General features: G+C 28.9%; 1 protein-coding gene across 1 annotated transcript; it reads left to right on the plus strand.

Moving 5' to 3' along the window:
- Nucleotides 1-6,447: 6,447 nt before the first annotated feature.
- Nucleotides 6,448-8,803, plus strand: LOC127112431 (1-(5-phosphoribosyl)-5-[(5-phosphoribosylamino)methylideneamino] imidazole-4-carboxamide isomerase, chloroplastic). The gene is made up of 8 exons (XM_051046347.1): nucleotides 6,448-6,599; nucleotides 6,692-6,753; nucleotides 6,862-7,072; nucleotides 7,153-7,159; nucleotides 7,955-7,988; nucleotides 8,238-8,371; nucleotides 8,449-8,497; nucleotides 8,569-8,803. The coding sequence occupies exons 1-8, from the start codon at nucleotides 6,509-6,511 to the stop codon at nucleotides 8,743-8,745; spliced, it is 765 nt and encodes a 254-aa protein (XP_050902304.1). The 5' UTR covers nucleotides 6,448-6,508; the 3' UTR covers nucleotides 8,746-8,803.
- Nucleotides 8,804-16,326: the final 7,523 nt, after the last annotated feature.

Genomic DNA, 16,326 nt, shown 5'->3' on the forward strand with positions numbered 1-16,326 from the left:
TTCCACAATTCAATCAAATTTCATAGGTTTAAAAACAATGTTTTCATCATTCCCACAATTCAATCAAATTTCATAGGTGTGACAACAACATTTTCATCATGCACATAATTTAATCAAATTTCATGGGTTAACAACAACATTTTCATCATTCACACAATTCAATCAAATTTCATGGTTTTAAGATCAAAATTTCATCATCCCCAGAATTCAATCAAGTTTTATGGGTTTAACAACAATTCATCATCATTCAGATAATTCAATCCAATTTTATGGGAACAACAAATTTTTTATCATTCACATAATTCATTCAAATTTCATGGGTTTAACAACAACATTTTCATCATTGACCCAATTCAATCAAATTTCATGGGTTTAACAACAAAATTTTCATCATTCAAACAATTCAATCAAATCTTATGGGTTTAACAACAAAATCTTCATCATTCACATAATTCAATCAAATTTCATGGGTTTAACAACAACATTTTCATTATTCACACAATTCAATCAAATAACATGGGTTTAACTTCAACATTTCATCATTTCCACAACTCAATCAAATTTCATAGGTTTAAAAACAATGTTTTCATCATTCCCACAACTCAATCAAATTTAATAGGTTTAACAACAACATTTTCATTATGAACATAATTCAATCAAATTTAATGGGTTTAACAACAACATTTTCATCATTCACATAATTCAATCAAATTTCATGGGTTTAATAACAAAATCTTCATCATTCATACAATTCAATCAAATATTATGGGTTAACAACAATTTTTTTATCATTCACATAATTCAATCAAATTTCATAGGTTTAACATCAACATTTTCATCCTTCCCACAATTTAGTCAAATTTCATGGGTTTAACATCATTATTTTCATCATTCCTACAATTCAATCAAATTTCATGGGTTTAACAACATTTTCAACATTCCCATAATTCAATAAAATTTTATGGGTTTAACAACAAATCTTTTATCATTCACACAATTCATTCAAATTTCATGGGTTTAACATTAACATTTTCATCATCCCCACAATTCAATCAAATTTAATGGGTTTAGCATCAACATTTTCATTATTCACACAATTCAATCAAATTTCATGTGTTTCACATCAACATTTCATCATTTCCACAATTCAATCAAATTTCATAGGTTTAAAAACAATGTTTTCATCATTCCCACAATTCAATCAAATTTCATAGGTGTGACAACAACATTTTCATCATGCACATAATTTAATCAAATTTCATTGGTTTAACAACAACATTTTCATCATTCACACAATTCAATCAAATTTCATGGGTTTAACATCAAAATTTTCATCATCCCCAGAATTCAATCAAGTTTTATGGGTTTAACAACAAATTCTTCATCATTCACATAATTCAATCAAATTTTATTGGTTGAACAACAAATTTTATATCATTCACATAATTCAATCAAATTTCGTGGGTTTAACATCATCATTTTCATCATTCCCAAAATTCAATCAAATTTCATGGGTTTAACATCATCATTTTCATCATTCTCACAATTCATTCAAATTTCATGGGTTTAACAACAACATTTTCATCATTGACACAATTCAATCAAATTTCATGGGTTTAACAACAAAATTTTCATCATTCAAACAGTTCAATCAAATCTTATGGGTTTAACAACAAAATCTTCATCATTCACATAATTCAATCAAATTTCATGGGTTTAACAACAACATTTTCATTATTCACACAATTCAATCAAATTTCATGGGTTTAACTTCAACATTTCATCATTTCCACAACTCAATCAAATTTCATAGGTTTAAAAACAATGTTTTCATCATTCCCACAACTCAATCAAATTTCATAGGTTTAACAACAACATTTTCATTATGAACATAATTCAATCAAATTTAACGGGTTTAACAACAAGATTTTCATCATTCACACAATTCAATAAATTTCATGGGTTTAACAACAAAATCTTCATCATTCAGACAATTCAATCAAAAATTATGGGTTAACAACAATTTTTTTATCATTCACATAATTCAATCAAATTTCATAGGTTTAACATCAACATTTTCATCCTTCCCACAATTTAATCAAATTTCATGGGTTTAACATCATTATTTTCCTCATTCCTACAATTCAATCAAATTTCATGGGTTTAACAACAACATTTTCAACATTCCCATAATTCAATCAAATTTTATGGCTTTAACAACAAATTTTTTATCATTCAATCAAATTTCATGGGTTTAACATTAACATTTTCATCATCCCCACAATTCAATCAAATTTCATGGGTTTAACATCAACATTTTCATTATTCACACAATTCAATCAAATTTCATGGGTTTCACATCAACATTTCATCATTTTCACAATTCAATCAAATTTCATAGGTTTAAAAACAATGTTTTCATCATTCCCACAATTCAATCAAATTTCATAGGTGTGACAACAACATTTTCATCATGCACATAATTGAATCAAATCTCATTGGTTTAACAACAACATTTTCATCATTCACACAATTCAATCAAATTTCATGGGTTTAACATCAACATTTTCATCATTCCCACAATTCAATCAAATTTCATGGGTTTAACATCATCATTTTCATCATTCTCACAATTCATTCAAATTTCATGGGTTTAACAACAACATTTTCATCATTGACACAATTCAATCAAATTTCATGGGTTTAACAACAAAATTTTCATCATTCAAACAATTCAATCAAATCTTATGGGTTTAACAACAAAATCTTCATCATTCACATAATTCAATCAAATTCCATGGGTTTAACAACAACATTTTCATTATTCACCCAATTCAATCAAATTTCATGGGTTTAACTTCAACATTTCATCATTTCCACAACTCAATCAAATTTCATAGGTTTAAAAACAATGTTTTCATCATTCCCACAACTCAATCAAATTTCATAGGTTTTAGAACAACATTTTCATTATGCATATAATTCATTCAAATTTAATGGGTTTAACAACAAGATTTTCATCATTCACACAATTCAATCAAATTTCATGGGTTTAACAACAAAATCTTTATCATTCAGACAATTCAATCAAATATTATGGGTTAACAACAATTTTTTTATCATTCACATAATTCAATCAAATTTCATAGGTTTAACATCAACATTTTCATCATTCCCACAATTTAATCAAATTTCATGGGTTTAACATCATTATTTTCATCATTCCTACAATTCAATCAAATTTCATGGGTTTAACACAACATTTTCAGCATTCCCACAATTCAATCGAATTTTATGGGTTTAACAACAAATTTTTTATCATTCACACAATTCAATCAAATTTCATGGGTTTAACATTAACATTTTAATCATCCCCACAACTCAATCAAATTTCATGGGTTTAACATCAACATTTTCATTATTGACACAATTCAATCAAATTTCATGGGTTTCACATCAACATTTCATCATTTCCACAATTCAATCAAATTTCATAGGTTTAAAAACAATGTTTTCGTCATTCCCACAATTCAATCAAATATCATAGGTGTAACAACAACATTTTCATCATGCACATAATTTAATCAAATTTCATGGGTTTAACAACATCATTTTCATCATTCACACAATTCAATCAAATTTCATGGGTTTAACATCAAAATTTTCATCAACCCCAGAATTCAATCAAGTTTTATGGGTTTAACAACAAATTCTTCATCATTCACATAGTTCAATCAAATTTTATGGATATAAAAACAAAATCTTCATCATTCACATAATTCAATCAAACTTTTTGGGTTTAACAACAAAAATTTTATCATTCACATAATTCAATCAAATTCCGTGGGTTTAACATCATCATTTTCATCATTCCCACAATTCAATCAAATTTCATGGGTTTAACATCAACATTTTCATCATTCACACAATTCATTCAAATTTCATGGGTATTAACAACAAAATCTTCATCATTCACATAATTCAATCAAATTTCATGGGTTTAAATTCAACGTTTCATCATTTCCCCAACTCAATCAAATTTCATAGGTTTAAAAACAATATTTTCATCATTCCCACAACTCTATCAAATTTCATAGGTTTAACAACAACATTTTCATTATGCACATAATTCAATCAAATTTCATGGGTTTAACAACAACATTTTCATCATTCACACAATTCAATCAAATTTCATGGGTTTAACAACAAAATCTTCATCATTCAGAAAATTCAATCAAATATTATGGGTTAATAACAATTTTTTTATCATTCACATAATTCAATCAAATTTCATAGGTTTAACATCAACATTTTCATCATTCCCACAATTTAAACAAATTTCATGGGTTTAACATCATTATTTTCATCATTCCTACAATTCAATCAAATTTCATGGGTTTAACAACAACATTTTCAGCATTCCCACAATTCAATCAAATTTTATGTGTTAAACAACAAATTTTTTATCATGACCATAATTCAATCAATATTTCATGGGGTTTAACATCACATTTTCATCATCCCCACAATTCAATTAAATTTCATGGGTTTAACAACAACATTTTCATTATTCACACAATTCAATCAAATTTCATGGGTTTAACATCAACATTTCATCATTTCCACAACTCAATTAAATTTCATAGGTTTAAAAACAACGTTTTCATGATTCCCACACTTCAATCAAATTTCATAGGTGTAACAACAACATTTTCATCATGCACATAACTTAATCAAATTTCATGGGTTTAACAAAACCATTTTCATCATTCACACAATTCAATCAAATTTCATGGGTTTAACATCAAAATTTTCATCAACCCCAGAATTCAATCAAGTTTTATGGGTTTAACAACAAATTCTTCATCATTCACATAATTCAATGAAATTATATGGATATAATACCAAAATCTTCATCATTCACATAATTCAATACAATTTTTTGGGTTTAACAACAAAATTTTTATCATTCATATAATTCAATCAAATTTCATGGGTTTAACATCTTTATTTTCATCATTCCCACAATTCAATCAAATTTCATGGGTTTAACAACAACATTTTCATCATTCACACAATTCAATCAAATTTCATGGGTTTAACAACAAAATTTTCATTATTTAAACAATTCAATCAAATCTTATGGGTTTAACAACAAAATCTTCATCATTCACATAATTTAATCAAATTTCATGGGTTTAACAACAACATTTTCATCATTCACACAATTCAATCAAATTTCATGGGTTTAACATAAACATTTTCATCATCCCTAGAATTCAATCAAATTTTATGGGTTTAACGATAAAATCTTCATCATTCACATAATTCAATCAAATTTTATGGGTTTAACAACAACATCTTCATCATTCACATAATTCAATCAAATTTTATAGGTTTTACAACAATTTTTTTATCATTCACATAATTCAATCTAATTTCATGGGTTTAACATCATCATTTTTATCATTCCCACAATTCAATCAAATTTCATGGGTTTAACATCAACATTTTCATCATTCCCACAATTCAATCAAATTTCAGGGGTTTAACAACAAATTTTTTATCATTCACATAATTCAATCAAATTTCATGGGTTTAACAACAACATTTTTATCATTCACACAATTCAATCAAATTTATGGGTTTAACATCAACATTTCATCATTCACACAATTCAATCAAAGTTCATGGGTTTCACAACAAAATCTTCATCATTCACATAATTCAATAAAATTTCATGGGTTTAACTTCAACGTTTCATCATTTCCACAACTCAATCAAATTTCATAGGTTTAAAAACAATATTTTCATCATTCCCACAACTCAATCAAATTTCATAGGTTTGACAACAACATCTTCATTATTCACATAATTCAATCAAATTTCATGGGTTTAACAACAACATTTTCATCATTCACACAATTCAATCAAATTTCATGGGTTTAACAACAAAATCTTCATCATTCAGAAAATTCAATCAAATATTATGGGTTAACAACAATTTTTTTATCATTCACATAATCACTACGCCAAAAAGGTTTTTTAACAGCGCATGTTAGACAGCGCTGTCTAAGGTTAAAATAAAAATAAAACACGGAAAATGTTCTAAAAAAATAATGAAAGCGCTGTCTAAGGGGGGGTCTTAGACAGCGCTTTTAGAAAGCGCTGTCTAAGACCCCCCCTTAGACAGCGCTTTTAGAAAGCGCTTTTAAATATAGACCTTAGTCAGCGCTTTTGAGAAAGCGCTGTTTAAAGTCTTTCAATTAAAAAAAAAATTAAAACCAAAAGCGCTGTCTAAGGTTGGGGTTTAGAAAGCGCTTTTGGAAAGCGCTGTCTAAGGCATATCTTAGAAAGCGCTTTCCACAAAGCACTTCAATTAAGGATTGAATTAGGTTAAAATGCAATTGAGCTAGTTTATGTTTCTGTGTCAACTTAAGTTCCATCACCACATTACTCGACGTTGCACCTCCCTAAACCTTGTCCGTATAGCTTCTTTTCGAGCTCAATGCGCAATCTCACTTCCTCTTGTTCCATAAGAGCTTTCTCATCTTCCCCACTTCTCCGCTCCAATCATCTTCCTTCATATTCACCTTCCAGTAACTTCTCTCTTCCTCCATTCTCTTCTCTTTATCTACCATTTCTTTCTTATGTTAATTTCTAACCTTCTTTCTATATTCAACAACAACAGGAAAATCTACACCTTCAATTCAATGCGCCGTTCAGTTCCGTCCTTGCATCGACATTCACAAGGTAACCACCTTTTTTCATTATAAAAATTAACCTGCATTAAAGGACCTATTTTTATGTTCCATTTTTGGGGGAATGTCAGCTAAGGTTTATTCGTTGTGTTTGTCGCAGGGGAAAGTGAAACAAATTGTCGGGTCAACCCTTAAAGATTTGAAAGGGGATGATGGGTCGGATCCAATTACCAATTTTGAGTCTGATAAATCAGCAGCTGAGTATGCCACACTTTACAAACAAGATGGACTCAAAGGTGGTCATGTTATCATGCTTGGTGCTGATCCTTTGAGTAAAGCTGCTTCCCTTGAGGCATTGCATGCTTATCCTGGTATTCTAGTTTGATGCTAACATTTTTGTTCCTTTTATCTTTCATGTTTGATACTAATTTATTCTAGAATTTGATGCTAGGTGGAAGGTGATATTCATTGTGTTTATTAGTTTTCAGTTTTAACTAATGTCACTAGAAGATTATGAAAAAATGATTAATTTTGACTTACTATCTAGCTATTTAGCACCGACATCTCTGAAAAAAGGCCGACACCGACACTTGTTATTAAGTTTAATCAATTCATTTTTTAAATTATTGTCGGTGTCGATGTGTTAGTGTCGGTGTTGTGTTTCCGGTGGTCGTGCTTCATAGCTATCTAGGAGGTATTGCACTCTCAGTTTTTCAAATAATGTCACATATGGAAGAAAGCCAAAAATTCCACACTTTTAAGCTGTCATAAAACACCACCCTTGGCAAATTGACCATGGAGGTTGTCAAAAACTCTGCCACCGCAGTTCCCCATGACCGATATTTGGCAATACTGACTAGAAGAAAGAAATTTTGTAACCATATATCTAATGAGATGGGTGTGGCACCTATGTTTATGTAGAATGATCAATGGCCAATTTTAAAAAAGTGAAGAAGTTACATGACATGAATAATATGACTAATTTCAAATTATACATTCTTTGTGATTGTTATTGAAAACTTTTTATTGGGTGATTTTAGGAACTAGGGATCGTTTGTTGATATTTAACTTCTTATGGTGGTTAACTATTAAAATGTCTTTGACTTCATGCCTATATTTGTCAATACCAGTATAACATGGGAGAATGCTTTCAAGTTGTTTTGCACTGCCTCTGTCTTTCATGGTTGATGATATCTTTCAAGCTCTTCATTTTTCTTCTACTAAACTTATTGTGGATGAATGGTACAATTTAGGAGGCTTGTGTTGGATCTCAGTTGCAGGAAAAAGGTACAAATTGTTCACTCTATATTTGAAAGTGAATTGCATTTAAGAGAAAAGGTTATGCATGGAGAAACTAGAAAGAAGAAATATTTAAAAAACAGGCTAAGCATTCAATTCACAATGCTATTTCGGGTGTTCATAATTTGATATACATGTTAACGAAACAATCTATGATGTTAAGGGTCTCAATCCTTCAATGCATTTGATCATTTAATTGAACTTTTTTTTCAAGCACTTATCGTTTCCAGTCCTCAGGATGGTAAATATGCAATTGTCACCGATAGATGGCAGAAGTTCAGTGACGTGTCACTTGATGCTGAAGTAATGCAGTTTCTTGCTAACTTTGCCGACGAGTTTCTGGTTCATGGTGTGGACGTTGAAGGAAAGAAGTAAGTAACAACTTTTAATGTCTAAAGGTAATTACATACAAAGACAGATTTTGATGGTGAATGATTGCTCCTTGTAGGTTGGGAATCGATGAAGAGCTCGTGGCTTTGCTTGGCAACTATTCACCGGTTGGTAGCGCACCCAATTGATTTTACTTTCATGTGAAATGTGCATATTTCTGATGCATTTTTATTGTCAGATTCCTGTCACCTATGCTGGTGGTGTGACTGTGATGGATGATTTAGAGAGGATAAAAACAGCGGGAATGGAAAATGTCGATGTTACCGTAGGAAGTGCCTTGGACATTTTTGGAGGAAACCTGGCTTATGAAGATGTTGTAGCTTGGCATAACCAACAAAAGGTCCCCGTGGCTTAAGTAAGCATCGTTGAGAATTGTTGGGGGCAGGGGTGGATGTGCTCTGAGCAAGGTTTGTTTCATTCTAAATTCATCTATTATAATTATTTTCCAAGTTACCATCTAACATTTGCCTAATCATTACAGTGGACATTGGTTGTTGCTCGCAATCAATCCTATCCGAGAAATTGTGTATTATCTTGACTCGTTAGGAAATGATTGGACAACATACCCGGATATGAAGGTCCTAATTGACACGTAAGTGAGAATGTTCAAAAATTTTCTTAGTTTATGTGAATTGTTCTAATTGCTTCATTTTTATTTTATTAGCGTCCTACAAGCTTTTCGGGCCCAACGAGATATCCAAACCTCAAGGAGGGGCGCCAACTCCATTACATGGATTAAAGTGGCGGTATATTTTTAATTACCACATTTTTTATTATATTAGTGATGACACTTGATAAAACTTAGGATTTATAATCCATTTTTTTTTTCATATGTAGTGTCCTCAACAACGTAATCAAATAGATTGCGGGTATTTCATGTTGAGGTTTATGCGAGATACTCTTGCTTTGGGCCGATTAAAGATTCCCACCGATGTATGTATTTCTAACTTATGAGTTATTTTTATATTTACACATATCTCATATAATTAAATAGTTGGAATTAATTCAAAATATGTTATATTATTATGTAGTACTTTGATGAATTCAAGTGTGCATTTTATACAAAGGATCAAGTGGACGAAATCAAAGAGGAGTGGTGTCAATTCATGATAAAGCTCGATGTTTGTTCATAAATTTGTGTAATTAATGTGTACATTTGTAGTATATGTTATGACTTGTAAATGTGTACATATATTTGTATATATTTTGATACATTTAAGGCAAAATTGGTTTGAATTGGTATATATATATATTTGTTAGCCAAAAATTGGTAGAAAAAAGGCCAAAATGGCATATATAAAATGTGATAATTGTCTGTCAAAATCTGGTTGAAAACAGGTAGAAATTCTGGTTTATAAACCTGGAAAAAATGTGGTTTAAAACAAAAGCCTCAAAAATTTTCGTATACCTTAGACAGCGCTTTTGTAAAAAGCGTTGTCTAAGGGGGGGATTAGAAAGCGCTTTAGGCAAAAGCGCTGTCTAAGGGGGGGGCTTAGACAGCACTTTTTGAAAAGCGCTGTCTAAGGTATACCTAAAAAAATTAAAATAGGAGGGTCTTAGAAAGCGCTTTTGGCCAAAGCGCTGTTTAAGGGGGTGGGGCTTAGACAGCGCTTTTCAAAAGCGCTGTCTAAGGTATACCTAAAAAATTTAAAATAAGAGGGTCTTATAAAGCGCTTTTGGCCAAAGCGCTGTCTAAGGGGGGGGGGGCTTAGACAGCGCTTTTAAGATTTAAAAAAGCGCTGTCTAAACCTTTAGCAGCGGAGGTTTAGACAGCGCTTTAAAGCGCTGTCTAAGGCTAAAAAAAGCGCTGTCTAAGGTCTTGTTTGTTGTAGTGAATTCAATCAAATTTCATAGGTTTAACATCAACATTTTCATCATTCCCACAATTTAATCAAATTTCATGGGTTTAACATCAATATTTTCATCATTCCTACAATTCAATCAAATATTATGGGTTTAACAACAACATTTTCAGCATTCCCACAATTCAATCAAATTTTATGTGTTAAACAACAATTTTTTTATCATGACCATAATTCAATCAATATTTCATGGGGTTTAACATCACATTTTCATCATCCCCATAATTCAATTAAATTTCATGGGTTTAACAACAACATTTTCATTATTCACACAATTCAATCAAATTTCATGGGTTTAACATCAACATTTCATCATTTCCACAAGTCAATTAAATTTCATAGGTTTAAAAACAGCGTTTTCATCATTCCCACACTTCAAGCAAATATCATAGGTGTAACAACAACATTTTCATCATGCACACAATTTAATCAAATTTCATGGGTTTAACAACAACATTTTCATCATTCACACAATTCAATCAAATTTCAGGGGTTTAACATCAAAATTTTCATCAACCCCAGAATTCAATCAAGTTTTATGGGTTTAACAACAAATTCTTCATCATTCACATAATTCAATTAAATTATATGGATATAATACCATAATCTTCATCATTCACATAATTCAATACAATTTTTTGGGTTTAACAACAATTTTTTTATCATTCATATAATTCAATCAAATTTCATGGGTTTAACATCATCATTTTCATCATTCCCACAATTCAATCAAATTTCTTGGGTTTAACAACAACATTTTCATCATTCACACATTTCAATTAAATTTCATGGGTTTAACAACAAAATTTTCATCATTCAAACAATTCAATCAAATCTTATGGGTTTAACAACAAAATCTTCATCATTCACATAATTTAATCAAATTTCATGGGTTTAACAACAACATTTTCATCATTCACACAATTCAATCAAATTTCATGGGTTTAACGTAAACATTTTCATCATCCCCAGAATTCAATCAAATTTTATGGGTTTAACGATAAAATCTTCATCATTCACATAATTCAATCAAATTTTATGGGTTTAACAATAAAATCTTCATCATTCACATAATTCAATCAAATTTTATAGGTTTAACAACTATTTTTTAATCATTCACATAATTCAATCTAATTTCATGGGTTTAACATCATCATTTTTATCATTCCCACAATTCAATCAAATTTCATGGGTTTAACATCAACATTTTCATCATTCCCAACATTTAATCAAATTTCAGGGGTTTAACAACAATTTGTTTATCATTCACATAATTTAATCAAATTTCATGGGTTTAACAACAACATTTTTATCATTCACACAATTCAATAAAATTTATGGGTTTAACAACAACATTTCATCATTCACACAATTCAATCAAATTTATGGGTTTAACATCAACATTTCATCATTCACACAATTCAATCAAATTTCATGGGTTTAACAACAAAATCTTCATCATTCACATAATTCAATCAAATTTCATGGGTTTAACTTCAACGTTTCATCATTTCCACAACTCAATCAAATTTCATAGGTTTAAAAACAATATTTTCATCATTCCCACAACTCAATCAAATTTCATAGGTTTAACAACAACATTTTCATTATGCACATAATTCAATCCAATTTCATGGGTTTAACAACAACATTTTCATCATTCACACAATTCAATCAAATTTCATGGGGTTAACAACAAAATCTTCATCATTCAGAAAATTCAATCAAATATTTTGGGTTAACAACAATTTTTTTATCATTCACATAATTAGATCAAATTTCATAGGTTTAACATCAACATTTTCATCATTCACACAATTCAATCAAATTTCAGGGGTTTAACATCAAAATTTTCATCATTCCTACAATTCAATCAAATTTCATGGGTTTAACAACAACATTTTCAGCATTCCCACAATTCAATCAAATTTTATGTGTTAAACAACAAAATTTTTATCATGACCATAATTCAATCAATATTTCATGGGGTTTAACATCACATTTTCATCATCCCCACAATTCAATTAAATTTCATGGGTTTAACAACAACATTTTCATTATTCACACAATTCAATCAAATTTAATGGGTTTAACATCAACATTTTATCATTTCCACAACTCAATTAAATTTCATAGGTTTAAAAACAACGTTTTCATCATTCCCACACTTCAATCAAATTTCATAGGTATAACAACAACATATTCATCATGCACATAATTTAATCAAATTTCATGGGTTTAACAACAACATTTTCATCATTCACACAATTCAATCAAATTTCATGGGTTTAACATCAACGTTTTCATCATTCCCACAATTCAATCAAATTTCAGGGGTTTAACAACAAATTTTTTATCATTCACATAACTCAATCAAATTTCATGGGTTTAATAACAACATTTTTATCATTCACACAATTCAATCAAATTATTGGGTTTAACATCAACATTTCATCATTCACACAATTCAATCAAATTTCATGGGTTTAACAACAAAATCTTCATCATTCACATAATTCAATAAAATTTCATGGGTTTAACTTCAACGTTTCATCATTTCCACAACTCAATCAAATTTCATAGGTTTAAAAACAATATTTTCATCATTCCCACAACTCAATCAAATTTCATAGGTTTAACAACAACATCTTCATTATTCACATAATTCAATCAAATTTCATGGGTTTAACAACAACATTTTCATCATTCACACAATTCAATTAAATTTCATGGGTTTAACAACAAAATCTTCATCATTCAGAAAATTCAATCAAATATTATGTGTTAACAACAATTTTTTTATCATTCACATAATTCAATCAAATTTCATAGGTTTAACATCAACATTTTCATCATTCCCACAACTTAATCAAATTTCATGGGTTTAACATCAATATTTTCATCATTCCTACAATTCAATCAAATTTCATGGGTTTAACAACAACATTTTCACGATTCCCACAATTCAATCAAATTTTATGTGTTAAACAACAAATTTTTTATCATGACCATAATTCAATCAATATTTCATGGGGTTTAACATCACATTTTTATCATCCCCATAATTCAATTAAATTTCATGGGTTTAACAACAACATTTTCATTATTCACACAATTCAATGAAATTTCATGGGTTTAACATCAACATTTCATCATTTCCACAACTCAATTAAATTTCATTGGTTTAAAAACAACGTTTTCATCATTCCCACACTTCAAGCGAATATAATAGGTGTAACAACAACATTTTCATCATGCACATAATTTAATCAAATTTCATGGGTTTAACAACAACATTTTCATCATTCACACAATTCAATCAAATTTCATGGGTTTAACATCAAAATTTTCATCAACCCCAGAATTCAATCAAGTTTTATGGGTTTAACAACAAATTCTTCATCATTCACATAATTCAATTAAATTATATGGATATAATACCATAATCTTCATCATTCACATAATTCAATACAATTTTTTGGGTTTAACAACAATTTTTTTATCATTCATATAATTCAATCAAATTTCATGGGTTTAACATCATCATTTTCATCATTCCCACAATTCAATCAAATTTCTTGGGTTTAACAACAACATTTTCATTATTCACACAATTCAATCAAATTTCATGGGTTTAACAACAAAATTTTCATCATTCTAACAATTCAATCAAATCTTATGGGTTTAACAACAAAATCTTCATCATTCACATAATTTAATCAAATTTCATGGGTTTAACAACAACATTTTCATCATTCACACAATTCAATCAAATTTCATGGGTTTAACATAAACATTTTCATCATCCCCAGAATTCAATCAAATTTTATGGGTTTAACGATAAAATCTTCATCATTCACATAATTCAATCAAATTTTATGGGTTTAACAATAAAATCTTCATCATTCACATAATTCAATCAAATTTTATAGGTTTAACAACTATTTTTTTATCATTCACATAATTCAATCTAATTTCATGGGTTTAACATCATCATTATTATCATTCCCACAATTCAATCAAATTTCATGGGTTTAACATCAACATTTTCATCATTCCCAACATTTTATCAAATTTCAGGGGTTTAACAACAAATTTTTTATCATTCACATAATTTAATCAAATTTCATGGGTTTAACAACAACATTTTTATCATTCACACAATTCAATCAAATTTATGGGTTTAACATCAACATTTCATCATTCACACAATTCAATCAAATTTCATGGGTTTAACATCAAAATCTTCATCATTCACATAATTCAATCAAATTTCATGGGTTTAACTTCAACGTTTCATCATTTCCATAACTCAATCAAATTTCATAGGTTAAAAAACAATATTTTCATCATTCCCACAACTCAATCAAATTTCATAGGTTTAACAACAACATTTTCATTATGCACATAATTTAATCAAATTTCATGGGTTTAACAACAACATTTTCATCATTCACATAATTCAATCAAATTTCATGGGGTTAACAACAAAATCTTCATCATTCAGAAAATTCAATCAAATATTATGGGTTAACAACAATTTTTTTATCATTCACATAATTAGATCAAATTTCATAGGTTTAACATCAACATTTTCATCATTCCCACAATTTAATCAAATTTCATGGGTTTAACATAATTATTTTCATCATTCCTACAATTCAATCAAATTTCATGGGTTTAACAACAACATTTTCAGCATTCCCACAATTCAATAAAATTTTATGTGTTAAACAACAAAATTTTTATCATGACCATAATTCAATCAATATTTCATGGGGTTTTACATCACATTTTCATCATCCCCAAAATTCAATTAAATTTCATGGGTTTAACAACAACATTTTCATTATTCACACAATTCAATCAAATTTCATGGGTTTAACAAAAACATTTTATCATTTCCACAACTCAATTAAATTTCATAGGTTTAAAAACAACGTTTTCATCATTCCCACACTTCAATCAAATTTCATAGGTATAACAACAACATTTTCATCATGCACATAATTTAATCAAATTTCATGGGTTTAACAACAACATTTTCATCATTCACACAATTCAATCAAATTTCATGGGTTTAACATCAAAATTTTCATCAACCCCAGAATTCAATCAAGTTTTATGGGTTTAACAACAAATTCTTCATCATTCACATAATTCAATGAAATTTCATGGATATAAAAACAAAATCTTCATCATTCACATAATTCAATACAATTTTTTGGGTTTAACAACAATTTTTTTATCATTCATATAATTCAATCAAATTTCATGGGTTTAACATCATCATTTTCATCATTCCCATAATTCAATCAAATTTCATGGGTTTAACTACAACATTTTCATCATTCACACAATTCAATCAAATTTCATCGGTTTAACAACAAAATTTTCATCATTCAAACAATTCAATCAAATCTTATGGGTTTAACAACAAAATCTTCATCAATCACATAATTCAATCAAATTTCATGGGTTTAACATAAACATTTTCATCAGTCACACAATTCAATCAAATTTCCTGGGTTTAACATAAACATTTTCATCATCCCCAGAATTCAATCAAATTTTATGGGTTTAACGATAAAATCTTCATCATTCACATAATTCAATCAAATTTTATGGGTTTAACAACAAAATCTTCATCATTCAAATAATTCAATAAAAATTTATAGGTTTAACAACAATTTTTTTATCATTCACATAATTCAATCTAATTTCATGGGTTTAACATCATCATTTTTATCATTCCCACAATTCAATCAAATTTCAGGGGTTTAACAACAAATTTTTTATCTTTCACATAATTCAATCAAATTTTCATGGGTTTAACTACAACATTTTTATCATTCACACAATTCAATCAAATTTATGGGTTTAACAACAAAATCTTCATCATTCACATAATTCAATCAAATTTCATGGGTTTAACTTCAACGTTTCATCATTTCCACAACTCAATCAAATTTCATAGGTTTAAAAACAATATTTTCATCATTCCCACAACTCAATCAAATTTCATAGGTTTAACAACAACATTTTCATTATGCACATAATTCAATCAAATTTTA

The sequence above is a fragment of the Lathyrus oleraceus genome, unplaced genomic scaffold (genome assembly GCF_024323335.1).
Source record: "Lathyrus oleraceus cultivar Zhongwan6 unplaced genomic scaffold, CAAS_Psat_ZW6_1.0 chrUn0116, whole genome shotgun sequence".
Classification (NCBI taxonomy): domain Eukaryota; kingdom Viridiplantae; phylum Streptophyta; class Magnoliopsida; order Fabales; family Fabaceae; genus Lathyrus; species Lathyrus oleraceus.

What these genes read in the sequence shown, in the direction of transcription:
- LOC127112431 (XM_051046347.1), top strand. Translation starts at nt 6,509, where the DNA reads ATGCGCAATCTCACTTCCTCTTGTTCCATAAGAGCTTTCTCATCTTCC. An exon ending in ATCTCAGTTGCAGGAAAAAG is followed by an intron (nt 7,989 to 8,237) that starts GTACAAATTGTT and finishes TCCAGTCCTCAG; the next exon opens with GATGGTAAATATGCAATTGT. An exon ending in GTGGACGTTGAAGGAAAGAA is followed by an intron (nt 8,372 to 8,448) that starts GTAAGTAACAAC and finishes TGCTCCTTGTAG; the next exon opens with GTTGGGAATCGATGAAGAGC.